Here is a 26,411-nt window from a genome sequence, read left to right as displayed (position 1 = left end):
TTGAAAGAAATTATAGCTGACATTACGGGAGGTAATGGCCATGCTCTACCTCAGGACAGGGCCAAATCAAAGGCCAAACAGTCTAATTTTCGTGCCTTTCGTAACTTCAAGGCAGGAGCAGCATCAACTTCCTCCGCTCCAAAACAGGAAGGAGCTGTTGCTCGTTACAGGCAGGGCTGGAAAGTTAACCAGTCCTGGAACAAGGGCAAGCAGGCCAAGAAACCTGCTGCTGCCCCTAAGACAGCATGAAGAGAGGGCCCCCTATCCGGAAACGGATCTAGTGGGGGGCAGACTTTCTCTCTTCGCCCAGGCTTGGGCAAGAGATGTCCAGGATCCCTGGGCGTTGGAGATCATATCTCAGGGATATCTCCTGGACTTCAAAACTTCTCCTCCACGAGGGAGATTTCATCTTTCAAGGTTATCAGCAAACCAAATAAAGAAAGAGGCGTTTCTACGCTGTGTACAAGACCTCTTACTAATGGGGGTGATCCAACCAGTTCCGCGGACGGAACACGGGCAAGGATTCTATTCAAATCTATTTGTGGTTCCCAAGAAAGAGGGAACCTTCAGACCAATCTTGGACTTAAAAATCCTAAACAAATTCCTAAGAGTTCCATCATTCAAAATGGAAACTATTCGAACCATCCTTCCCATGATCCAAGAGGGTCAGTACATGACCACAGTTGACTTAAAGGATGCCTACCTTCACATACCGATTCACAAGGATCATTATCGGTACCTAAGATTTGCTTTCCTAGACAGGCATTACCAGTTTGTAGCTCTTCCCTTCGGATTAGCTACGGCTCCAAGAATCTTTACAAAAGTTCTGGGCTCACTTCTGGCGGTACTAAGACCGCGAGGCATAGCGGTGACTCCGTACCTAGACGACATTCTGATACAAGCGTCAAGTTTTCAAACTGCCAAGTCTCATACAGAGATAGTTCTGGCATTTCTGAGGTCGCATGGGTGGAAGGTGAACGTGGAAAAGAGTTCTCTATTACCACTTACAAGGGTTCCCTTTCTAGGGACTCTTATAGATTCTGTAGAGATGAAAATTTACCTGACAGAGGCCAGGTTATCAAAACTTCTAAATGCTTGCCGTGTCCTTCATTCCATTCCACACCCGTCAGTAGCTCAGTGCATGGAAGTAATCGGCTTAATGGTAGCGGCAATGGACATAGTACCATTTGCGCGCCTGCATCTCAGACCGCTGCAATTGTGCATGCTAAGTCAGTGGAACGGGGATTACTCAGATTTGTCCCCTCTGCTAAATCTGGATCAAGAGACCAGAGATTCTCTTCTATGGTGGCTTTCTCGGCCACATCTGTCCAAGGGGATGACCTTTCGCAGGCCAGATTGGACGATTGTAACAACAGACGCCAGCCTTCTAGGCTGGGGCGCAGTCTGGAACTCCCTGAAGGCTCAGGGACTATGGACTCAGGAGGAGAAACTCCTCCCAATAAATATTCTGGAATTAAGAGCAATATTCAATGCTCTCCTAGCTTGGCCTCAGTTAGCAACTCTGAGGTTCATCAGATTTCAGTCGGACAACATCACGACTGTGGCTGACATCAACCATCAAGGGGGAACCAGAAGTTCCCTAGCGATGTTGGAAGTCTCTAAGATAATTCGCTGGGCAGAGTCTCACTCTTTCCACCTGTCAGCGATTTACATCCCAGGCGTGGAGAACTGGGAGGCGGATTTTCTAAGTCGCCAGACTTTTCATCCAGGGGAGTGGGAACTTCATCCGGAGGTCTTTGCTCAACTGATTCATCGTTGGGGCAAACCAGATCTGGATCTCATGGCGTCTCGCCAGAACGCCAAGCTTCCTTGTTACGGATGCAGGTCCAGGGACCCGGGAGCGGTGCTGATAGATGCTCTGACAGCCCCTTGGGTCTTCAACATGGCTTATGTGTTTCCACCATTTCCGATGCTTCCTCGTTTGATTGCCAAGATCAAACAGGAGAGAGCTTCGGTGATTCTGATAGCGCCTGCGTGGCCACGCAGGACCTGGTATGCAGACCTAGTGGACATGTCTCAAATTAGCGGAAAACCAATGGCACTACTTATTATTTAGCTGTTTATAAAAAGCTCTTTATAACTTCTGTCTTCATTGAGTTAATTATAAACTCTGTGATACAGAGAAAATGAGTTTGTGGTGCTGTGTATTGAGAACACTTGAAGCAAATTAGAGGTGAATTCAGAATTCACCAAGAAAGAATACACATATAGCACTCTTGAGCTTATAGTAAATAATTGCAGTGAAAAGACTGTCTGTTATTCACAACAAATAGATTAGTTAGTGATCATCGAGGTGAGAGAAAGGAAGATCCTAAAATATAACTTTTATTTGTTTATTATTTAAAAAAGGGGGGGGGGGGGGAAAGAACACACAATTAAAAACACACACAAAATGGACTCATGCGTGAAATAATCTAGTATATCTATACAATGTATTGCCCTTAATAATTGGAAATTGAGTTAGAGACCTTTATAAGAGTCTGGATTGAAGGTGTTATGACTATCAAGTGTGCTGGTTATAAGGATACACAATTGTGAGAAGAATAACGCAGTTTTTTGATACTTGTGTTCACTTTGTCCTTATTATGTGTTATTAACTCACATCATTTGAATTAGCTATCACGAATAAAACAAGTATACATCCAGAAATGATCTTGTATTCTGGGTAATTTGACAGCCTAGTTGGAATCTGAGTTATATAAAGTTAGTTTCTATATTAATTTCCACACTTTGTTAACTGGTTGTCAATATTATTGTTGAAGTAATAAGGATTATATATATATATAATACATAATATTTTGCATAAAGTTGTTTTTTCAAAATAACAAATATTTTTAGGTATATATATAATAAAGATTATAAATCCTTAAATATAGTATCAACACTTGTTTTGTTTGTTGATGCACTAAATTTATAATGTTATATTGTTAAACTTGCTTTGCTAGTTTCAAAAGTATCTATATATATTGAGCGCTGATGTATGTTATATAATACTTTGGTTACATACCCTTGTGGGTAGTATAACTATGATTGTTGCAATTTCTGCTCTTTGTGAGCTTTAATGCAACTCTGTTTGTTAACCAATACAATTATAAGTATTTTTATGTGTTTTGCACCATATTGGAAATATTTATATATGTTTTTTAATAAATATAAGTTGCAAAAACACTGTTTAATACTTGTTTTTTTGGTTAACGTTGTTGTTCTAGCTCCAGTTAACACACTGTTGCCTTAAGTTAACATAGTCATACTGTTTGTGTTGATCAGTTTGTATTGTAATCAGATTATATTGTAATATATATATTTTTAGCTATGTTGGTATGCCTTAGTTGGTAAATGTTTAATGGAGCTACAGTTGTGTCATTACCAATAAATTTCAAGCTATTAGAAGCATATATTTTATGTTAATTTATTATAGGTTTGCAACAAGGCTCAAATGTTTTACACACCTTTTAAATTGAATTGTGTAAATATATAACATTCTATAGGTGTATTAACTATATGAGCGTGTCGTTCTGCCCTACACCAACAATGAATAAATTTGAAGTAATCAAAGATCTTCAATTATTTCTACGCAAAATAGCATTGAAAAGAATGTATAGTAAAACCTCTGATCCTAATAATACAGACATTTGGTCAGAGGAAGAAAATAATTGTCTGGAGATCTTGGAGGAACTCCTGAAAGAAAATGAATCAACCAAGGAGGTACCTTGGAGAAACAAAATAAAAAATCCATCAACCTTTATACCAAAAACACAAAATTGCCCACAATTGGAGGTTTTCAACCAATTGGTGTGTAAAGAAATTAACAAAATTCAAGAAATTAAAACTCCGAAAAATCTGAACAGAATGGAACAAAAAGCATTGGATGAAATGAAAAACTGGAACGATGTGATCATCAGAGGTTCAGACAAGGGTGGAAATGTTGTCATTTGGCCAACAGAACTATATCTCAAGGAAGCAGAATTACAACTAAATGATAAATCATGCTACAAAAAACTCAATTATAACCCAATGCAGGAATATCTACAACAATATATGAAAATAATTGAGTCAGCTAAAAAAAGAAACATCATAACATCTAAAGAATATATGTTTCTAAATAATGCCAATCCAACAACACCCACCCTTTATCTTATCCCGAAAGTACACAAAAATTTGAAACACCCACCGGGCCGCCCAATAATTTCTGGGATTAAAAGTTTAACAGAAAAAGCAAGCCAGTATGTAGACCTTAGACTCAGAGAATACCTTCCGCAATTAAGTTCATATGTTCAAGACACTAGAGATGTTTTGTGTCAGTTATCCAATATTTACATTAATTCCACAACATGGCTAGTAACTGCTGATGTGGCGTCATTGTATACAAGTATCCATCATGATCTAGGATTAAAAGCAACTGAATATTTCTTGAAAATGGGATCAGAAGAAAACATAGAACATGATGATTTTATTCTCATGCTATTGAAGTTCATCCTAACCCACAACTTTTTCACATTCAATCATCAATTCTATTTACAGATCCGTGGAACAGCCATGGGCACCTCGTGTGCCCCAACATACGCCAACCTATTTTTAGGTTGGTGGGAACAAAAGATAATATTCTCTGACATCAATGAAAAATATACACAACATATACCATTATGGCTGAGGTACATTGATGACGTGCTATTTTTGTGGGAAGGATCGAAAGAAGAACTGAATCTGTTTTTGAAAGAACTAAATAACAATAAAGTAAATATAAAACTAACTTATGAGGCTGATTTAAAATCAATATCCTTCTTAGATCTCTTAATAACCAAGAGTGACAATGGGGAGCTTATAACAGATGTCCATAGAAAACAAACAGCCACGAATAGCTTACTACAAAGCTCTAGTGCTCATGCCCCTAATACAATTAAATCATTACCCATTGGTGAATTTCTACGCATGAAAAGAAACTGCTCCACTGAACAAAATTACAATATGAGAGCAAAAGAGCTGAGAGAGAGACTAATAGCGCGAGGATACAGCAAAAGATCTATTAAATCAGCAGAATTCAGAGCAAGAACCACACCGAGATCCTCACTACTTGTAACCAAACCAAAAAAATCTGCAAACCAAGTAAGATTCATAACAACTTATAATCCAAATTCGAAGGAAGTTTTAAGAATCTTAAACGACAATTGGCATATTCTCAAGACTGATCCAATTTTATCCAAAATATTGGATGATAGGGTCCAAGTGGGTTACAGGCGAGGACAAAATCTCAAAAATATGATCAGCCCAAGTCATTTTAAAGGCCCAAGAACCACAAATGCTTTAAAACCAGGCTCATTTAAGTGTGGAACCTGCAGTACATGTAGTTTTATGCTGAAAACCAATTCTATCACAGACAGATTCAACAAATGCCATAAAATCAACACCTACATAGATTGTCACTCAGAAGGAGTAATTTATGCCCTCAAATGTAAATGTGACAAATTCTATATTGGCATGACTACAAGGAAAATCCGTACGAGACTACAAGAACATCTCAGAAATATTAAAAACGCTGCCAAAGATTTAACAGATGGCAAAAAAATCACGTCAGTTGCTAAACATTTTCTAAATAACCACCAATCCAAACAATCAAAATGTTTTGGATTACAAAAAATAAATTTAGGAATTCGAGGAGGTAACTTGGAGAAACCTCTATTACGTGCTGAAACCAGGTGGATCTTTTTGCTAAATTCAGTCCAACCATATGGACTCAATGAACAAAATAACTATAGTTCATTTCTGTAAATAAACTTAACATCAGCTCAAACTAAGACATAAATCCAAGGTAATTGGATTCATTTATGGCAAACAAACCTTATATTTTATATGGACCATTGATGGATATGGTTTATATAAAACCTCAAATAGATGTCATAAAATACAAGAATATAAAATAATTTTTTACTACAGATCTTAACATCAATAAATAGAAGATTAAATTACAAAAACATACCATTCATATTACATATATACATCACAACAAATATGTATTACAATTCATGAATTATACGTATATAAACTTTAACAAGATAATATTAGAATGGTCCGTTGGAGAAATGTGTTCTATAACTGAAGTCAACAATATTGGATACAGTTCTAATAATAGATACCATGATAATCATACAATAACAATAATACACAATTAATAAAATTCATTTAATCACAACATATAAACAGGTACACATTATTTCATCACAATCACAATTTTCATAAGAACAATTTTAGGCACATAGTCATTTTATTAATATCAATATTTATAACAATTATAATCTTAATACAAGAATTATGATCACAAATTATACACAAACAATTTAATTCAACCTAACACTATAAAGAGCACATATAGTTATATTTATTTAATTTATCAATATTAGCACATAATTCACTTAAGTTAGCACTTTGAATTTTCAACAAAAAAATATTTTTATATTTATTTTTATTACTAATTTCACATAATATCTCTTCACATTTCACAATTCATATTCCAATTATTAAACCATACTCTTTATTCAGAGTCTATTATTCACTGGCACCCAACTTAAAACCTCACTTACTCTCATTCACAATCATGTCATATATAATTATTTTACTTAAACTTACAAGCCATGAAAGTTTATTCACTGGCACTCAACACAAACCTCATTCACTCTCATTTACAACCATGTCACATATAATTATTTTATTTAAACTTACAAGCCATGAAAGATTAAATATACAAAAATACACGTGAGACTATATGATTTATATTAATTTCTGTATTTAATGATAACATGATATTTAATATCATAACCCAATATCCAAAGGATTCATGATGAGGAATATTAATACATGTTGAATTTATTTTAATAACAATCATGTTATAAAATACAAATCATTAACATATATTTCATAACAATGTAAATATTCTTAGACAAGTTGAATAATAATCTGTCACAGAATGACAATAACACAATATAAGACATAGAGATCCATCACTGAACTAAGATACGATCAGCCTGATCACCATCATAGCCTAATGTAGGCACAAAGAAACTACAATACCCACAATTCTATCTGCATACTCCCCTCTGGGTGGTTCCTAAAGAGGTGGAGTTATACTTGGAAGTGGCTACAAATAGATTCAGGTACGGCCAGACTCGCGATACCCTTTGAAAAAGCCGGGTGTACCGGCGAAACATGTTAGGGACCTAGGAGTTAAGGGGAACTCTTGTTATTTTTTAAATTTGCCGCAAATGGGACCTAACAATTCACTAATAATCTAGTAGATAACTTTATGGAAAAGACCGCATAAGTTACTGATAATATTTACGGACTTAACAACAGAGTACAAACAGATGTTTATAACGCCTGATCCAATTTACATATGGCAGCGTTCTAATCACAAAACGGTTGACAATCAGGCAGTTAAGTTCCATCAATATTATAGTTGAAGGATTTAGTTATAAGCTTTCAAGCAAACAAATGTTATTTTCAGTAGGGACATAATTGAAGAATTAAGCTAACGATTTGTAACAAATGAATGCTACTTTCAGAAAAAACAGAGCTATAGGATTAATTTAACGATCTTATACATACAAATACTACTTTGAACAACTGAATGTTTTAATGATAAAACACTCAATTAATGGAGTCATAGTGTTGCTAGAATCACATTTTAAGTGTTGTGAGAACGGTATAATAGGTATAACTCTGTTGATTACTGAGATACTTTAGTAAGCCAACTACAGAAAAAGCAAGCTATTAGCAAACTAACTGCATTAACCAGCTCATATAGTTAATACACCTATAGAATGTTATATATTTACACAATTCAATTTAAAAGGTGTGTAAAACATTTGAGCCTTGTTGCAAACCTATAATAAATTAACATAAAATATATGCTTCTAATAGCTTGAAATTTATTGGTAGTGACACAACTGTAGCTCCATTAAACATTTACCAACTAAGGCATACCAACATAGCTAAAAATATATATATTACAATATAATCTGATTACAATACAAACTGATCAACACAAACAGTATGACTATGTTAACTTAAGGCAACAGTGTGTTAACTGGAGCTAGAACAACAACGTTAACCAAAAAAACAAGTATTAAACAGTGTTTTTGCAACTTATATTTATTAAAAAACATATATAAATATTTCCAATATGGTGCAAAACACATAAAAATACTTATAATTGTATTGGTTAACAAACAGAGTTGCATTAAAGCTCACAAAGAGCAGAAATTGCAACAATCATAGTCATACTACCCACAAGGGTATGTAACCAAAGTATTATATAACATACATCAGCGCTCAATATATATAGATACTTTTGAAACTAGCAAAGCAAGTTTAACAATATAACATTATAAATTTAGTGCATCAACAAACAAAACAAGTGTTGATACTATATTTAAGGATTTATAATCTTTATTATATATATACCTAAAAATATTTGTTATTTTGAAAAAACAACTTTATGCAAAATATTATGTATTATATATATATATAATCCTTATTACTTCAACAATAATATTGACAACCAGTTAACAAAGTGTGGAAATTAATATAGAAACTAACTTTATATAACTCAGATTCCAACTAGGCTGTCAAATTACCCAGAATACAAGATCATTTCTGGATGTATACTTGTTTTATTCATGATAGCTAATTCAAATGATGTGAGTTAATAACACATAATAAGGACAAAGTGAACACAAGTATCAAAAAACTGTGTTATTCTTCTCACAATTGTGTATCCTTATAACCAGCACACTTGATAGTCATAACACCTTCAATCCAGACTCTTATAAAGGTCTCTAACTCAATTTCCAATTATTAAGGGCAATACATTGTATAGATATACTAGATTATTTCACGCATGAGTCCATTTTGTGTGTGTTTTTAATTGTGTGTTCTTTCCCCCCCCCCCTTTTTAAAATAATAAACAAATAAAAGTTATATTTTAGGATCTTCCTTTCTCTCACCTCGATGATCACTAACTAATCTATTTGTTGTGAATAACAGACAGTCTTTTCACTGCAATTATTTACTATAAGCTCAAGAGTGCTATATGTGTATTCTTTCTTGGTGAATTCTGAATTCACCTCTAATTTGCTTCTAGTGGACATGTCGTCCTGTCCACCGTGGTCTCTGCCTCTGAGACAGGACCTTCTAATTCAGGGTCCTTTCAACCATCCAAATCTAATTTCTCTGAGGCTGACTGCATGGAGATTGAACGCTTGATTCTATCAAAACGTGGCTTCTCGGAGTCGGTTATTGATACCTTAATACAGGCTAGGAAGCCTGTTACCAGAAGAATTTACCATAAGATATGGCGTAAATATTTATATTGGTGCGAATCCAAGAGTTACTCATGGAGTAAGGTTAGGATTCCTAGGATATTTTCCTTTCTACAAGAGGGTTTAGAAAAGGGCTTATCTGCTAGTTCGTTAAAGGGACAGATTTCTGCTCTGTCTATTCTTCTACACAAACGTCTGGCTGAAGTTCCAGACGTTCAGGCTTTTTGTCAGGCTTTAGCTAGGATTAAGCCTGTGTTTAAGACTGTTGCTCCGCCGTGGAGCTTAAACTTAGTTCTTAACGTTCTTCAAGGCGTTCCATTTGAACCCCTTCATTCCATTTATATCAAGCTGTTATCCTGGAAGGTTCTGTTTTTGATGGCTATTTCCTCGGCTCGAAGAGTCTCTGAGTTATCTGCCTTACATTGTGATTCTCCTTATCTGATTTTTCATTCAGACAAGGTAGTTCTGCGTACTAAACCTGGGTTCTTACCTAAGGTAGTTACTAACAGGAATATCAATCAAGAGATTGTTGTTCCATCACTGTGTCCTAACCCTTCTTCAAAGAAGGAACGACTTTTGCATAATCTGGACGTAGTCCGTGCCCTGAAGTTCTATTTGCAGGCAACTAAAGATTTTTGTCAAACTTCTTCCCTGTTTGTCATTTACTCTGGACAGAGAAGAGGTCAAAAGGCTTCGGCTACCTCTCTCTCTTTTTGGCTTCGTAGCATAATACGTTTAGCCTATGAGACTGCTGGACAACAGCCTCCTGAAAGGATTACAGCTCATTCTACTAGAGCTGTGGCTTCCACCTGGGCCTTTAAAAATGAGGCCTCTGTTGAACAGATTTGCAAGGCTGCAACTTGGTCTTCACTTCACACTTTTTAAAAATTTTACAAATTTGACACTTTTGCTTCTTCGGAGGCTATTTTTGGGAGAAAGGTACTTCAGGCAGTGGTTCCTTCTGTTTAATGTTCCTGCCTTGTCCCTCCCTTCATCCGTGTACTTTAGCTTTGGTATTGGTATTCCATAAGTAATGGATGACCCGTGGATTGACTACACTTAACAAGAGAAAACATAATTTATGCTTACCTGATAAATTTATTTCTCTTGTAGTGTAGTCAGTCCACGGCCCGCCCTGTCTTTAAGGCAGATCTAAATTTTAATTAAACTCCAGTCACCACTGCACCCTATGGTTTCTCCTTTCTCGTCTGGTTTTGGTCGAATGACTGAATATGACATGTGAGGGGAGGAGCTATATAGCAGCTCTGCTTGGGTGATCCTCTTGCAGCTTCCTGTTAGGAAGAGATATATTCCATAAGTAATGGATGACCCGTGGACTGACTACACTACAAGAGAAATAAATTTATCAGGTAAGCATAAATTATGTTTTTGTATTTATTTTAACTAGATAGCTATTAAATAGTTAATAACTATTTAATGGCTATTGTACCTAGTTAAAATAAATACAAAGTTGCCTGTAAAATAAATATAAATCCTAAAATAGCTATAATGTAACTATTAGTTATATTGTAGCTATATTAGGGTTTATTTTATAGGTAAGTATTTAGTTTTAAATAGGAATAATTTATTTAATGATAGTAATTTTATTTAGATTTATTAAAAATAGATTTAAGTCAGAGGGGTGTTAGGGTTAGACTTAAGTTTAGGGGTTAATACATTTAATATAGTAGCGGCGACGTTGTGGGCGGCAAATTAGGGGTTAATAATTGTAGGTAGGTGCCGGCAACATTTGGGGCGGCAGATTAGGGGATAATAAATATAATGTAGGTGTCGGCGATGTTGGGGGCAGCAGATTAGGGGTTTATAAGTATAATGTAGGTGGCGGCGTTGTCCGGAGCGGCAGATTAGGGGTTAATAATATAATGCAGGTGGCGACGATGTCGGGGGCAGAAGATTAGGGGTTAATAAGTGTTAGATTAGGGGTGTTTAGACTCGGGGTTCATGTTAGGGAGTTAGGTGTAGACATATTTTTTATTTTCCCATAGGAAACAATGGGGCTGCGTTAGAAGCTGGACGCTGCTTTTTTGCAGGTGTTAGGTTTTTTTTCAGCCGTCTCAGCCCCATTGTTTCCTATGGGGAAATCGTGCACGAGCACGTTTTATCCAGCTTACCGCTACTGTAAGCAGCGCTGGTATTAAAGGTAGAAGTGGCGTTAAATTTGCTCACCGCTCACTTTTCTGAGGCTAACGCAGCCATACAGAAAACTTGCAATACCAGCGTTGTTTAGAGTGAGCACTGGAAAAAAAGGAGCGTTAGCGTTACCGACAAAACTCGTAATCTAGGCGTTTATCTTTATAACAAAACAGGACTACAGCTCCCTAAACACAATGCAGAGAGGGACATGCAGCAGAGTGACAGCAGATTCTAACCAATCAGATTACAGAGTTATAAATCCTGCCCTCTAGACGCTCTGTACTTGCTGAATTTAGTGTTGTGCCCCAGCAGTGATATCCTGAGGTGTAATTGCAGCATTTTATTCTAGCAGTGCTCTCACCTTTCCTCTCCAGCTCCGCGCTCCCAGCTCTGATGTATTTCCTCAGATACTCGATACATCTCCCCTGCAGGTAATTCTTGTCATTCTCAGCAGCACCGACCTCTGGGCTGTTCACTCTCTGTGCAGTGATCTGAGCTTCAGTCATTATAGGGACATAGATCCATCTGTCTGTATCCAGGGTGGTGAATTCTCTCCCATCATAACCGTCCTGTATATACCCCCTGGTGCTGCCGTCATCATACAGATCACAGCCGTACATCTCCTGGTAGGAATGAAAACCTGCACAGGATATAGTGATGTGTCACACAGGAGCAGCAGTGTGTGTTATATACAGTATATATATATATATATATATATATATATATATATATATATATATGTGTGTGTGTGTGTGTGTGTGTGTTATATACAGTAATATATATGTATATATATGTGTGTGTGTTATATACAGTATATATATATATGTGTGTTATATAAAGTATATATATATATATATTTTAAACTTAAATTTTTTATTGATTTTGTCAACAAATAACAATTTAACAAAAAAATAAAAAAATCACAAAAGTGCGACCTGCGCATACAGAATCATAAGGTTCACATTATTTGATCTATTATCCACAACATTGACCATAACCTCCAGGAATCTAATGCTCATAATGAGGGCATCTGGACTTTGAGCTGCCTGGCAATTATAGTCCTTTATAAAGTTCTTTATTGTCCATATTCGTTCTCTGTATGCGTTGGTCTTCTCTTCGTTCTGGTATATCAGTTTAAAGTGGAGCTATTATAAAGGGTCACAGTTACATTGCTCTGAACCTATGATCATATCTAAGTTGAACCAAAAGAAAGTATAGAATGAAAAGAAAATAAAGAGGGAGAAGGGGGGGGAAGGGAAAAGAAGAGTATCCAACAGAGACATCCCTGAGTTGTAGTTTGCGATAAGGTAATGGGGCATTCTCAAGCAACAGTGTGTGAGGCAAAATATATTCAGTAATATATTCATAGCTTCCCTAATCTAGCGGTGTGTTTGTCGCATGGGGGGTCCTATGTGTATATGTGGTAGTGATAGAATCCCAGTAGAAACGAACATCTGCATAGAATGCAGATTTACCTCTTTTAAAGTATCCATATTCTTCACATGAAAGCATCTTATCAGTATTTTGTAACCAGCTGCTTTGTGAGGGTATTAATGAGGACTTCCAATTTAGGGCGATCAGTGCTTTGGCGCTATTGAGTCCTATTCGTATCAATGTCTGTCTAATTTTACAGCGGAGTGGAGGGTTCTCGTTTAGGAGGATCAATTTTGGGTTTAAATGGAGGTCTGCCTCTGCTAGTTTCCCCAATGTGGATTCTATTCCCTTCCAAAATAAGTGTAGTTTGGGGCATGACCACCACATATGTAATGTAGTGCCTCGCTCGGTGCAACCTCTCCAGCACGAGGGTGAGGAGGTAGGGTAAATGTTATTTATTCTAGCTGGTGTCAAGTACCAGCGCATAAGCACTTTGTAGTTGAGTTCAATTACTTTGGGTGATGTGGAGGAGGTACGAGTGTTTCTATAGATTTGTAGCCACTGTTCAGTATCCATGTCTACGCCCAATTCTTTATGCCATTTAGCTGTATATGGAGGGAGTGGAGGGGATCGTGCGTTCTGAAGCATGCTCTTAGCTAGTGATAACGTACCTCTGGTAGTGTTTCCCCTAAGGCACGTTTGCTCAAAAAGTGTTGGTAATCTAATAAGGTCTTCTTTATTGGGAGTAGTCTGTATAAAGTGCCGTAGCTGTGCATATTTTAGCCATGGGGCAAAGGAGCCAAATAAAATTGGTGAGAGTTCCTCTCTGGGTTTTAGTGTGCCTTGTGTGAGCAGGATTACCATGGGGACAGAGTCTAATAGTTCAGTAATTGGTGTGTCTTTTCTCTTGTTCTCGTATCCCCCCATTAGTTCTATGTTGGGAAAAATTGGGGTAAGCGGGGATACAGGTGTGGACAGGGCTGGTGTAGTTTTAATTAAGTGATCCCATGTGTTGAATATGTGTCGGTAAAGTGCGGATGATTGGCAAGCAGGGGTGCGCTTGGTTTTTGGGAGCCAGCATAGGGGACCTGGGTTAGGGGATTTAAGTAGCTGGGAGTCAATCGCAACCCATGCTTTGGATTCTCTCCTACAGTGCCAATCTAGGATTCTCTGCAGTACTGATGCATGATAATATAGGTTTAATTCTGGTAGACCCAAACCCCCACTTTGGAGGGATCTATACATTGTTCCTCGAGCTATCCTTGGGCGTGACCTCCCCCACACAAAAGTATTTATGGCTTTTTGAAGTTTTTGTATGAATGTCTTAGGGAGTGTAATTGGCATCGCTTGCAGTATGTATAGGATTTTGGGGAGGATTGTCATTTTGACTGATTGTATCCTACCCCACCACGACAGGGGCTTTTCCTTCCAGGAGGATAGGGAGTGCTGTATAGAGTGTAGGAGGGGTCGGTAGTTTAGGGCAAACCATTTTGAGGAATTAGAAGATAGCATTATGCCTAGGTATTTTAGATGGGAGTGTTGGATTTTAAACGGACAAGATGGCGTGAAAGCTGCGAAGTTACTAGCGGTCATTGAGATATTTAGGAGCTCAGATTTTGAATAATTGATATGGAAATGTGAGAATTTACTGAAATTATCAAATTCAAGGGTCAGGTTGGGCAACGAGATGTCAGGAAGAGTTAGAGTGATCAACACGTCATCTGCAAACATCGCTAATTTGTGGGTGTCTGGACCGATTGGGATGCCGTGAATTTTTGGGTTTTCCCTGATATGACAGGCTAAAATCTCCATTGTAAGGACAAAGAGAATGGGTGATAATGGACAACCCTGCCTAGTCCCATTATTTATGTTGAAACTGTGTGATAGGACCCCATTCGCGCGGACCTTTGCAGAGGGGCCATTATATAGATGGAAAATTTGTTTAATCATTAGTTCCCCAAACCCAAAGTGTCTTAGTGTACTGTGCAGGAAAGGCCAATTCAGCCTATCAAAAGCTTTCTCTGCATCAGTGGAGGCCAGGACTGCAGGGATCTGTTTTGATGTAACGTATTCCATTAAATGGAGAACCCGAATCGTGTTGTCTCTGGCCTCCCTAAGTGGTACAAGCCGGCCTGGTCTACATGTATTAAAGTTGGAAGTATTTTGCTCATCCGGTTTGCTAGTATCTTGGCATATATTTTTATATCCCCATTTAATAGGGATATTGGGCGATAATTACTTGGTTCCGTGGGAGGTTTACCTGGTTTGGGTATAACGGATATATGGGCTTCCAGGAGGTTGGGGGAGAGCAGTCCATCTATATCAAGAGAGTTGAAAAGGTTAGTAAGGTGTGGGGCCAAAATGGATTAGAACTGTTTATAGTATGAGGCCGATAGGCCGTCTGGGCCGGGGCTTTTACGAAGTCGTGTATGCTGTATGGCTGCTATGACCTCTTGGAGGGATATGGGATCCTCCATTTGTTTCGAGATATGTTCGGGTAGAGTTGGGATGTTGGCTTTCTGTATGTAAGAATTTATTGCTTCATAGTCTGAGGAGTATGGGGTTGCAGGGATATTGTAAAGGTTTTTGTAGTAATTTCTTAATACCTCTGCAATTGTTTTACTGTCATGTGTGTATTCTCCCGGTGTGTCTGGTTGTGATAATTTGTGTATGAATTGAGTGTTTGTACGGGTTTTAAGAGTTCTAGCCAAAAGTGGTCCTGCCTTATTGCCTTCTGTGAAATATAGTTTGTTTAGATATACTGCCTTTCTTTGCGCTTCTCTGTTAAGTAGTTCATTTAATTTGCGTCTAGTTTTCGCTAGTGGAGTTATGTATCGTTCATTAGTAGGAGTTTGCATATGTAACTTCTCTATATCTCGGAGTTGATGAATCAGCATGTTGTATTGTTTGTTATATTTTTTTTTCATTATAGATTTCTGTTTCAGAAATTCCCCTCTAATTACTGCTTTGTGGGCTTCCCATACTATGGCAGGGGATGTATCTGGGGTTGTATTATGCAGGAAGTAGTCTTTAAGTGAACGTATAATTTTGTCTTTAATTAGTGGTTGCAATAGCAGTGTCTCATCTAGGCGCCAATATGGGTCAGTGAGGGGTTTGTCTGGTAGGGCCAAAGATAGCGTTACCATCAAATGGTCAGACCATGGGGTCGGTAAAATTTCCGTGTGTTTCATTAGGGGTAGGCTGCTTTGGTCTATGAATATGTGGTCTATTCTGGAATATGATTTTTGGGGGTTTGAATAAAAAGTATACGTCTTTTGTGTAGGGTGTTGTATTCTCCAGGTATCTAAGAGTGTTGTACTGCGTAGGACCTTCACTATGACACTTAAAGAGCTCCTGGGCATTGAGCTTTTTTTATTAGAGCAGTCTAATGGTGGTTCCAATGCCACATTGCTGTCTCCTGTCAGAATCAATGTTCCCCGTGTCACCTCTAGTAATGTTTTGATTAGTTTTTTAAAGAAACGAGCTTGGCCCGTGTTTGGTGCATAATATGTTGCAAAAGTGATTTGTCTGCTGTAGAGTGTGCCTACTAGGATCAAGAATCTTCCCTCATTGTCTGTATGTTGCTGGGTGAGGTGAAAAGGGACATTATGCCTAAATAGTATACCCACTCCATTCCGTTTAGCAGGGGCTGAATTAAAGTATCCCGTTGGGAATTGTTTAGAGGAGCATTTCGTTGTTATATGTTTGCTAAAGTGGGTTTCTTGTAAGAAAATCACCTCTCCCTTATGTTTGTGAAACCAATTTAGGGCAATGGATCTTTTGGTGGGTGAATTTAGTCCTTTAACATTTTGAGAGATTAACAAAAGATCAGGGACTGCCATATGCTCTATGTATAGTGAAGTTCGCGTAATGTATCTTGTATATCCTGTAGTATGTTGAGGTTAATATGGAGAGGGTTACTACAGAATCTTTGTAAGCGTTTGCGTGTTGCAAGTTACAATACCTGAGTTTGGGTGCCTGTTGTTGGTACCTTTTCGTTTCGTCTCTGTCGGAGAAAGGGTAGGAAGGTAAAGAGAAGTTGTATAGGGAATAGCAGTCCCTTTTAGTACGAGGATCTGCTAGAAGAGATAAAGAGTGTAAGGAAAACGAGTAAAACATCAACAATAAAACATCATAACTAACAATACCACAAAAATACTTAAAACAGTATTTCAAATAAAATGGGGGGGTCATAGTAAAAAAAATGAAGTTACTATGACGGAGCATTTCCATTTGGGGCTTAAACGTATTATAGGGGGAAGGCCTAGCTAGGGGGTAGGTAGGGCTTGGTCAGTTAGCATCAATATAGTTTGATGTAATAATACAAATATCTAAAATTAGGTATAAAACATTTTCTAAATATGTTACCAGGTATGTCTAGGTTTTGACATATTATCATACTGGGTAATAAACATTTGTAAGGGTAACCAATCTCGTAGCACTTTTATTTTCATGTCAGTCCTTCTTCTTGTTGGGCTGCCTTCTGGTTTCCTTGGTTAGTTTTCCTGGAGACTCTCGTCCAAGCAGGTCTCTGTTGCTTCTGTGCCAGTGATGTTGGATTGTCTCCTGTCAGTGGAGTTAGCGACGAGCGTGTAGATGGAGGTGGAATTTTTAGGCTGTCACAAAATTGCTCAAGGTCATCTGGGTGGCTATATGTGACAATCTGGGAGTTATGCAATACTTTAATGCAGAATGGGAAACCCCATCTATAGGGTATTTTTAAGTCCTGCAGGTGTGTAGTGAGGTATTTCGCCTCTCTGCGCTTGGAGAGTGTGATGTTACTCAGATCTGCATATATTTGTACTGTATCTCCTTCGAACAGGATTTGGCGTGTTTTCCGCGAAGCTGTCATTATTTTCTCCTTGTCTTTGAAATTTTGAAATCGCAGGATTATATCTCTAGGCGGTTTATCGTCTGCGGGTTTCGGGCGTAGTGCCCGGTGGGCTCTATCTAGAGGGATGATTGGGACGTCTTCTTGTAGAATATGTTGGAACAACTGCTGTAGGTGCTGTTGGATTTGGGAGGTTGTAACTTTCTCTGAGATACCTCTTATTCTTAGATTCTGCCGTCTCCCTCTGTTATCCAAATCTTCTACTTGGTTTTGAAGCTGCTGTATCATGTCATCATGCACTTGAAGAGTGCGATTTTGGAGTTCTGTAGTATTTGAAAACTGTTCTAAATCTTCTTCTGCCTGTAAAACTCTCTCCCCCAAGTCTGAGAGATCTTTCCTGACTTCAGATAGTCCTTCTTTAATAATTTTCCCCACATTGGTGAAAAAGGATGCAAAGTCTGCTTTAGTCGGTAGATTTTGTATGTCTGCTTTGGTGAGGAGAGCAGGAGAGTCCACATCAGATGTGGTTTGTTCAGTGTCTGTTGGATTGGCTGTATCTGACATGGAGGATTCTAGAACTTTAAAAAAATTGTCCATTTTTGCATTGGAAGTTGTTAGGCTTTTAATATTTTTATCTGGCTTAGGTGTGCGTCTGGACGCCATTGCTAGTTTTGCAATCTTAGTGAGTCTGGCGAGAAAGGTAGCACAGATTATTCCAGCTCAGGAAGAAGATATTAAAGTAAATAAACAAATGTCTCTCTTAAATGCGATGTAATATGTTTTTTTTTTACCACTTGTATGATGTCAATCTGTGTCGATCTGTTCAATCACAATTATTAGCGAAGTGGCTTGTGTATTTTAAGTTTGTGTACTCCTTTAGATCAATGTCGTTTTAAGCTGTGTAGATTGATTTATGTAAGGGTCTGCTCACATGTTTAAAAACAGCACTCCATAAACAGTTGTACGTCTCTGCACTGTGCCTTGTGTGTTGTCTGCTGGGCTGTAATTGCAGGGAGTGTGGTGTTTCTGCCCCAGTAGCTAATGCAAGTCTGTCCGGTAAGGCCTAAATTGAGTTTGCTATGAAGTATATTGCATGGCCGTTTCTAGGAGTTCAGATTGCGCTATCGGCAGGGCCACAGGACTTTGTACTCAGAAGGGATACTCGTTAGGTTGATGTACTATCATTGGGGCATTAAGTATTACTTTCTTACCTCTTGCAGCAATGGTGCGTGTGCTAACTTTTCCCTGTGGTGCGATGCGCACTTAGGCCCGCTGTGTTCTGGGATCTGGTTCCGTCGCCAATCCTCTTATTTTAGCGATATGGGCATTGCATTCGGTGCTCCGGAACTTCGCTTGAGGTCGGACTGACTTTTCCAGCTTTATAGTGGCCCGGGTGTCCCCTTATTGTGCTGTGGAAAGAGCTCCTTTAACCCGGAGCTAGGAATCATGCGGCCATCACAGACGCTGGCCGGCTCCGCCCCTCATATATATATATATATGTGTGTGTGTGTGTTATATACAATATATATATATATATATGTATGTATGTGTGTGTGTGTTTTATATACAGTATATATATGTGTGTGTTATATACAGTATATATAAATATAAATATAGTGATGTCCCGAACTGTTCGCCTGCGAACGGTTCACAGCGAACATAGCTTGTTCGCGTTTGTGGGCGAACACATGGCGATGTTCGATCCGCCCCTATGTGTCATCATTGAGGAAACTTTGACCCTTTATGTCACAGCCGTCTGACACATTAGAGCCAATCAACATCAGACACTCCCTCACAGACCCTCCCAGCTACTCGGAATCCGCCATTTTAGACTGATAACGACCTTGCTTTCTTAATGAGAGGACGTGTTGTGTTTTTGCTCCTGACATTAATAGAAAAAACATAGCTAGGCTAGTGTATTTACAGTCCAGAAGGACTCCACTCATCTCTGCTGCAAGCACAGCACCCCAAAAAGCCCTTTTTAGGGCTATATTTTGTGCCGGGTTTTTTTCGTTTTTTTTTTTAATTAGCATTTGCCTGGCTTTCAGGCTGTGTGTTTAAGGCTCACAGCATATGCTGCTGTGATTACCGCCACCACTGATATCTCCCTAACAACATTAGTGTAAATTTAACTAACCAAAAATTTTTATTATTTTGCTAGTGTAATTTTTTTTCATTTTCTATCAGGCCTGTGTCACACAGCATATACTCTGGTTCATTGCTCTGTGCCAGCCACCAGTGTTAATTTCCGTTTTTAACATTATTTTGAATTTAAAAAAAAAAAAAAAAAATATTTTGCTAGTGTAATCTAATTACATTTACTATCAGGCCTGTGTCTGTCAGGCTCACTAAGCATTAATATACCTCATTTTTTTCAGTCTTTTGGTTAATTGGTCTGTGCCAGGCATCCACCCAGCACTCATATCTTCTTCACTTTAATTTAAATATAAAAATTTTAAATTTGTTTGATAGTGTAATCTAATATAATTTTCTATCAGGCCTGTGGGTTTTGCTGACATACAGAGCCTACTGTGTTTACTTGCTGCCCTCCCTAGTCTATGAGCCACGACTCATATGTGTTTAACCTTTTTTTAATTCCCCCCCCAAAAAAATAATTTAAATCATTTTTCTAGTGTAATCTAATAGTATTTTCTATCAGGCGTGTGTGTATCTGACTTACAGAGCCTACTGTTTTTAATAGCTGCCCTTCCAAGGCTATCAGCCACGACTCATATGTATGTGCTTAACCTTTTTCTTTAAATTGCCAAAAAAAAGTCTTTAAACCATTATGCTAGTGTAATCTAATTTTATTTTCTATCAGGCCTGTGTCTAACTGTCTATCCGACTTACACAGCATACTGTTGTTAATTGCTGCCCTACGTAGCAGCCAGCCAGTGCTACAACTCATAGAGTCATATGTGCATTGCACTTCTTAACATAATTTTAATATTAAAATCTAAAATTTTAAAATATTTTGATAGTGTAACTTAATTTTCTATCAGGCCTGTGTTTTTGTCACTTACACAGCATACTGTGTTAAATTGCTGCCCTACCTACCATCCATGACTCATATCTGCCAGCCTGTGTGCCAGGCCAAACTAGTCAATTAGTGGCACCAATCATAATTCTTGTAACAGTATATAAAAAAATAAAAATCATAATTTTTTGGACTGCAAATATTCAGTCTCCTAGTGCCATTGAATTGCATTTACCTCCTGCCTGCCAGCCTTTTGTGCCAGGCCGTCTTGCCAACTATTTACACCAATCCTAATTGTTGTCACAGTATAGTTACTAATTAAAATTAAAAAATTCTTGATTGTTGATCTTAATCCTCAGTTTGCTCGTTCCCTAGAATTGCACTTTTCTACTGCCTTCCAAGCCTGTGTGCAGGCCTACTTGAAAAATATTTACACCAATCATATTTGTTGTCACAGTATTCTTAGTAATTAAAAAATAAAATTTTTGGTAATATTTGTGGCGAATCCTCAGTTTGCTGGTGCCAGTGAATTGCACTTTCCTCCTGCCTTGCAGCCTGCTGTGTGCCAGGCCCACCTAGCCAATTATTGCCAGCAATCATATTTATTTTAACAGTATTGCAAAAATTGTCAATCATCACTGTTTTGACTGTCAGTAATCAGTCTCCTAGTGTCCTTGAATTGCATCTACCTCTTGCCTGCCAGCCTTTTGTGCCAGGCCGTCTTGCCAACTATTTACACCAATCCTAATTGTTGTCACAGTATAGTTACTAATTAAAATTAAAAAATTCTTGATTGTTGATCTTAATCCTCAGTTTGCTCGTGCCCTAGAATTGCACTTTTCTACTGCCTTCCAAGCCTGTGTGCCAGGCCTACTTGAAAAATATTTACACCAATCATATTTGTTGTCACAGTATTCTTAGTAATTAAAAATTAAAATTTTTGGTAATATTTGTGGCGAATCCTCAGTTTGCTGGTGCTAGTGAATTGCACTTTCCTCCTGCCTTGCAGCCTGCTGTGTGCCAGGCCCACCTAGCCAATTATTGCCAGCACTCATATTTCTTTTAACAGTATTGCAAAAATTGTCAATCATCACTGTTTTGACTGTCAGTATTCAGTCTCCTAGTGTCCTTGAATTGCATTTACCTCCTGCCTGCCAGCCTTTTGTGCCAGGCCGTCTTGCCAACTATTTACACCAATCCTAATTGTTGTCACAGTATAGTTACTAATTAAAATTAGTCAATCATCACTGTTTTGACTGTCAATCTGCAGTCTACTAGTGCCCTTGAATTGCATTTTCCTCCTGCCTGCCTGCCTGTGTGCCAGTCCCAACTAGCCAATTAGTGCCACCAATCATATTTATTGTAACAGGATTGGAATTTTTGTTAATCATAACTGTTTCGACTGTGATTCTTCAGTCTCCTAGTGCCATTGAATTGCAGTTTCCTTTCTCCCAGCGTGTGTGTCAGACAGGCCCATTTGCCAACTAGTGCCAAACAATCATATTTGTTTGTCACAGTACTTGTAATATTTTAAAAAATTAACAATTTGTGATTTTTAAAACATCTGTCTTTTTTGTTGTTGTCAGTCTCACAGCGTATACTGTGCCCACTTTCACAGTGCCACCACTCAATTGGTGTAATAGTATTGTTAGTGTCCATTTTTAAAAAAATGACAGGCAGAGGCAGGCCACCCCGCAGGTTCCGTGGTCGTGGTGCTGTGATTCCTTTAGACCCTACAAATATGCACATTGTTCAGACGCCGGGTGCCAGGGGGGACGCGAAAACTTCTGAGGAGGACCTAGTTGAATGGCTAACACAGGACACTGAATCTTCTTCAGCTTCCGCTGCTAGTCCTCCTAACCTTGACGCACCATCTACGTCCAGCTGTGCTTTGGGCAGGTCTCAAGTGACCAGTGCCACTCCCCCGCCTGTCGCCACCACCAACACTAGCACCACAGCCGTTTCACTTGATCTGTCACAGGAGTTATTGACACATCATATGGAAGAAATGAGTGATGCGCAACTATCATTGACAGAGGATGTAGATAATAGTGATCAGTCTCAGTCAGGCAGCATTACCGACATGGAGGTAAGGTGTGATGATGATGATGATGTTGTCCCACTGCTGCTTCCTTTCTTGATGTTTCAGATACAAGTGAAGCGGTTGATGATGATGTGTCGGTGGATGTCACGTGGGTGCCTGCTAGAAGAGAAGAAGAAGAGGGGGAAAGTTCAGATGGGGAGACAGAGAGGAGGAGGAGGAGGAGACGATTTGGAAGCATGGGGAGGTCGTCTCAAGGAGATAGTGGCACAGTCAGACAGCATGCATCGTCACCAGGGGTCAGCCAGACAGCACGCCGACGCCCATCAACGCATGCTGTTGCCACCACCAGAATGCCGTCATCGCAGAGCTCAGCAGTGTGGCATTTTTTTTGTGTGTCTGCCTCTGACAACAGCGATGCCATTTGCAACCTGTGCCAAAAGAAACTGAGTCGTGGGAAGTCCAACACCCACCTAGGTACAACTGCTTTGCGAAGGCACATGGTCTCCCATCACAAACGCCGATGGGAAGAACACATGAGTAGAAGCAGCACACAAAGTGAAAGCCGCCCTCCTCCTCCTGCTCCAGCATCTTCAGCCACGTCAACCAGTGCTGTCCTCCTTGCCCCCTCTCAACCATCCTCCACTCAGTCTCTCTTACGTAGCAGTTCCTGGTCATCTGCCCACAGTCAGGTGTCTGTCAAGGACATGTTTGAGCGTAAGAAGCCAATTTCCCAAGTCACCCCCTTGCCCGGTGTCTGACAGCTGGCTAGTCTGAACTCTTAGCCCGCCAGCTTTTACCATACAAGCTGGTGGAGTCTGATGCTTTCAAAAAATTTGTATCTATTGGGACACCACAGTGGAAGGTACCTGGCAGAAATTTCTTTTCACAAAAGGCAATCCCAAACCTGTACTCTGTTGTGAGAAAGGAAGTTATGGCATGTCTGGCACACAGCGTTGGGGCAAGGATCCATATGACCACGGATAGCTGGTCTGCAAAGCATGGTCAGGGCAGGTATATCACCTACACTGCGCATTGGGTAAACCTGCTGACTTCTGACAAGCATAGAATGCGTGGCTCTGCAGAAGAGTTGGTGACACCGCCACGACTTGCAGGCAGGCCTGCTGCTACCTCCTCTACTCCTCCTACTCCATCCTCTTCCATAACCTCTTCCTCGGCTGAGTCCTCTTCAACTTCTGCATCTTGCTCCACGTCTATGGCACCCCCCCAGCTCCCCAGGTACTATGCTACATCCCGGGTACGGCAGTGTCACGCCGTCTTGGGGTTGACTTGCCTGAAAGTGGAGAGTCACACCGCACCAGCACTCCTGACCGCCCTGAACGCACAGGTGGATCAGTGGCTGACTCCGCACCAACTGGAGATTGGCAAGGTTGTTTCTGACAATGGAAGTAATTTGGTGGCGGCATTGAAATTGGGCAAGTTGACACATGTGCCGTGCATGGCACATGTGTGTAATCTAATTGTACAACGATTTGTCCATAAGTACCCAGGCTTACAGACAGGACGTCCTGAAGCAGGCCAGGAAGGTGTGTGGCCATTTCAGGCGTTCCTACACGGCCATGGCGCACTTGTCCGATATCCAGCGTCGAAACAACCTGCCAGTGAGGCGCTTGATTTGCGACAGCCCGACACAGTGGAATTCAACACTCCTAATGTTTGACCGCCTGCTACAACAAGAAAAAGCTGTTAATGAGTATTTGTATGACCGGGGTGCTAGGACAGCCTCTGGGGAGCTGGGGATATTTTTTCCAAATTACTGGACGCTCATGCGCAATGCCTGTAGGCTCATGCGTCCTTTTGAGGAGGTGACAAACCTTGTCAGTCGCACCGAAGGCACCATCAGCGACATCATACCATTTGTTTTCTTCCTGGAGCGTGCCCTGCGAAGAGTGCTGGATCAGGCAGTAGATGAGCGTGAAGAGGAAGAGTTGTGGTGTGCATCACCCCCACAAACAGCCTTATCAGCATTGCTTGCTGGACCTGCGGCAACGCAGGAAGAGGATTGTGAGGAAGAGGAGTCAGAGGAGGAATGTGGCTTTGAGGAGGAGGAGGAAGACCGAGCACAACAGGCATCTCAGGGTGCTCGTTGTTGTCACCTCTCTGGTACCCGTGGTGTTGTACGTGGCTGGGGGGAAGAAGATACCATCAGTGAGATCAGTGAGGAAGAGGAACGGGACATGATTAGCTCGGCATCCAACCTTGTTCAAATGGGTTCTTTCATGCTGTTGTGCCTGTTGAGGGACCCTCGTATAAAAAAGCTAAAGGAGAACGACCTGTACTGGGTGTCCACGCTCCTCGACCCCCGGTATAAGCATAAAGTGCCTGAAATGTTACCAAATTCCCGCAAGTCGGAAAGAATGGAGCATTTTAAGAATAAATTAAAAACTATGCTTTACACAGCGTATAAGGGTGATGTCACAGCACCACGGGAATGTAACAGGGGAAGAGATGAAATTAATCCTCCTCCTCCTCCCACGACCACGGCGGCAAGGACAGGACGCTTTCCTGACGTCTTGTTGATGGAGGACATGCGTACCTTTTTAACTCCCATGCACCATCAGAGCCTTTCGGGATCCAGCCTTAGAGAAAGACTCAACCAACAGGTAGCAGACTACCTAGCTTTAACTGCGGATCTCGACACTCTCAGGAGCGATGGACCCCTTGACTACTGAGTGTGCAGGCTGAACTTGTGGCCTGAGCTATCCCAATTTGCAATGGAACTTCTGGCCTGCCCCGCTTCAAGTGTCCTGTCCGAAAGGACTTTCAGTGCAGCAGGAGGTTTTGTCACTGAGAAGAGAAGTCGCCTAGGTCAAAAAAGCCTTGACTATCTCACTTTTATAAAAATGAATGAGGGCTGGATCCCGAAGGGACTGACATTGGGCGATACATTTGAATAAAAAAGGCCTGATGATGAGATGAGCTGGCTTGGGCTACAACTGGTACACAGGCTGGCCTTTTTTTTTTTTTATAAAGCCGGAGGACTTGCTTGACTTATCCACCAACAACTAGTGTTCAAGCCACAAGCTTTTAGGGCACTTTATAAATGTTTTACAAACATCAATTTTTCTGGCCGCTGCTACAGCAGTTGCCACAACAATACCCAATTTTTTCAGTCATTTGTACATTCCGAATTTTTCTGGCCTCTGCTGCAGCTCTGTGGGTATAAAACTCAAATAAAAAAAAAAGGCACATAACACTAGTGATTAAACTGTTACGAATTGTACAACTTAGCACACCACTCATATCTGGTGGACCATTAAATTGAACGCAAAATGCCACAAATTTGAAGGAGGAGGACCGACCAAGCATATTTATCCGTCTCTTGGTTGCTCTAAATTATCTCTGTGTTCCATCTACGCCATACCTGTACTCTATTGTGCAAAAGGGTGGCATATGTGGTGTTTCATGCTGTTGTGCCTGTTGCGGGTCGTGGCCCATGGTATAAAAAGGCTGAAGGAGAACGACCTGTAATGGGTGCCCCATCAAATGTTTAGAAAAATGTTCCTGGTTCCTCTGAATTATCTCTGGGTTTCTAAAATGGATGCCATACCTGTACTCGCTTGTGCAAAAGGATGGCATATGTGGTGGTGTTTCCTGCAGTTGTTTCTGTTGAGGGTGCTGGACCCTCTTATAAAAAAGCTGAAGGAGAACGACCTGGAGTGGGAGTCCAAGCATGGTTTT

At 39.8% G+C, this 26,411-nt stretch overlaps 1 protein-coding gene across 3 annotated transcripts in view; it reads right to left on the bottom strand.

Moving 5' to 3' along the window:
- The window catches only part of LOC128667049 (H-2 class I histocompatibility antigen, Q9 alpha chain), a 614,967-nt gene that overhangs the window by 143,747 nt on the left and 444,809 nt on the right, over positions 1-26,411 (bottom strand). For 2 of the 3 annotated variants that reach the window (XM_053721927.1, XM_053721926.1), the window contains exons 3-4: positions 16,825-16,866; positions 11,848-12,126 (exon numbers count right to left, since the gene is read on the bottom strand). In XM_053721927.1, coding sequence (XP_053577902.1) covers positions 11,848-12,126; positions 16,825-16,866 — 321 coding nt within the window. The remainder of the gene's footprint in view (positions 1-11,847; positions 12,127-16,824; positions 16,867-26,411) is intronic. The other variant, XM_053721929.1, reaches the window with a different exon arrangement.

This window comes from Bombina bombina, chromosome 7 (assembly GCF_027579735.1).
Source record: "Bombina bombina isolate aBomBom1 chromosome 7, aBomBom1.pri, whole genome shotgun sequence".
In the NCBI taxonomy this organism is placed as follows: Eukaryota; Metazoa; Chordata; class Amphibia; order Anura; family Bombinatoridae; genus Bombina; species Bombina bombina.
This window is presented reverse-complemented; position numbering and strand designations above follow the sequence as displayed.